Here is a 1,929-nt window from a genome sequence, read left to right as displayed (position 1 = left end):
TTTCCTACCATGTCTGAATGCCAGATAACTTCCAGGACCATTGCTCTGCAGGTGAAAACTTTATTACCTCCATAGTCTGGTGTGTGTGTGTGTGTGTGGTGGGGCGAGGAAGTTGATATTCTGCAACTTTGTTCTTAGTTAAATTGTTCTCCTTGTAAAAATCAAGCCTTTGCAACAGGAGTCTGAATAGAGCAGTGGGCGTTGAGGAAATCAATAGCCTCTCCGTTGATCCCTGGTAATTTGCAACCTGGAGTTCTGTTCAGGAGTCTTCCACCCTTTGTCAAATCTCCGAGGGCCCCATTTTCTGGATGCTTCTTTTCAGCGCGGCCTTGACATCCGCATTCCTCAGGCTGTAGATGACAGGATTGAGGATGGGGGTGATCACAGCATAGAAGAGAGACAGCAGGGGGTCCGTGGCTGGGTCGTAGCTGGCCTTAGGACGGATATAGATAAAGATGGCGGTACCGTAGAAGAGAGATACCACTACCAGGTGGGAGGAACAGGTGGAGAAGGCCTTTCGGCGACCAGCAGCTGATGGGATGCGGAAGATAGTGGCCAGGATCCTCCCGTAGGAACTAAGGATGAGGCCAAAGGGGCACAGGATGATGAGGGCGGCAGCCAGGATAATCTGCAGCTCATTGAGCGAGGTGTCCCCACACACCAACTGCAGCACCGGCTGGATCTCACAGAAGAAGTGAGGGACAGCGTTGGGGCCACAGAAGGGCAAGGAGAAGATGAAGGAGGTGTGCCCCAGCCCCACAAGAGCCCCGCAGGTCCACGCGGCGCCGGCGAGCTGCACACACACCCGCCGGCTGAGCAGCATTTGGTAGCGCAGGGGCTCGCAGATAGCGGCGTAGCGGTCATAGGCCATGGCCGCCAGCAGGCAGCACTCGGTGGCACCAAAGAAGAGGAAAAAGAACATCTGCAGAGCGCAGCCGGAGCGCGAGATGTGGCGCCGGCCAGTGAGCAGATGGTGCAGCAGCAAGGGGACGGTGACCGACGTGTAGCAGATCTCCAGGGCGGAGAGGATGCGGAGGAAGAAGTACATGGGGGACTGCAGCGCTGCGTCTGTGGAGACTAGCGCCACGATGAGGAGATTGCCTGCCACCGTGAGCAGGTAGACCGCCAGGAAGAGGGAGAAGAGGAGGCCCTGCAGGTGGGCCAGACGCGAGAAGCCCACCAGCACGAACTCAGTCACCAGGGAGGTGTTGGTGTCCATCTGCCACAGCTTTTGGCCAGGAAGGAGGGGCCGGGAAGAGGCTGTGTGTGCTTCGAAGAGGGCAGAGATGACCTCTCTGCCTGGGGACTCCCTTTTTCTTAAGCTATCAGGGCCTTTGAACTGAGATGTTCACGCACAGGCCATGTTACACCCCGGCCACCCTAAGAACGCGCTGGGTGGCTATTTGTCTCTGATCTCTGCGCTGTCCCCACGGTCAGAAGTACACACTGAATTTAGATTCTTCTGCTCTGACTCCGGATTGTTCTGCCTTCTCTCTCACTCTTCCTTTTGTTTTAGGTTTCAATTATATCCCAGAATGGCCTAGAATTCACTGTATTCTAAACTGGTCTCCAATTCACCTAGATCCTCCTGCATCAGCTTCGTGTGCACTGGCGTGAGCAATGGAATTACAGTAAGTATCCACCGCAGCCAGCGTTTTCATGCTTCTCCATTTCCCATCCTTGCTGGGGTGGACATTTCCTCCCCAGATGAACCCGAATTTGATTCACATTCAGAGCGGGGAAAAATCCTATTCCAAGTCAAGGGTATTTCCTGTCCTGTTCCTCCTCTAAATCCTTTATCTTTTCTTCTCCAATACATTTCTTTCTTTTTTCGCTCTCAACGTGTCTCTTCTCTGATCCATTCTTTCCCCCTTCCATTAGCCTCTCTTTATTTGCTATCATCTTACCTCAGATAGAGTTCACAGTCTC

General features: G+C 53.4%; 1 protein-coding gene across 1 annotated transcript; it reads right to left on the bottom strand.

The window, feature by feature from the left end:
- Positions 1 to 280: 280 nt before the first annotated feature.
- Positions 281 to 1,393, bottom strand: LOC114682690 (olfactory receptor 10C1). Its single transcript, XM_028856661.2, has one exon. It carries the CDS (start codon positions 1,217 to 1,219, stop codon positions 281 to 283), a length of 939 nt encoding a protein of 312 aa, XP_028712494.1. The 5' UTR covers positions 1,220 to 1,393.
- Positions 1,394 to 1,929: the final 536 nt, after the last annotated feature.

This window comes from Peromyscus leucopus, chromosome 16_21, assembly GCF_004664715.2.
Source record: "Peromyscus leucopus breed LL Stock chromosome 16_21, UCI_PerLeu_2.1, whole genome shotgun sequence".
Classification (NCBI taxonomy): domain Eukaryota; kingdom Metazoa; phylum Chordata; class Mammalia; order Rodentia; family Cricetidae; genus Peromyscus; species Peromyscus leucopus.
Note: the sequence above shows the minus strand (reverse complement) of the source record. Positions and strands in the feature narration are given on the sequence as shown.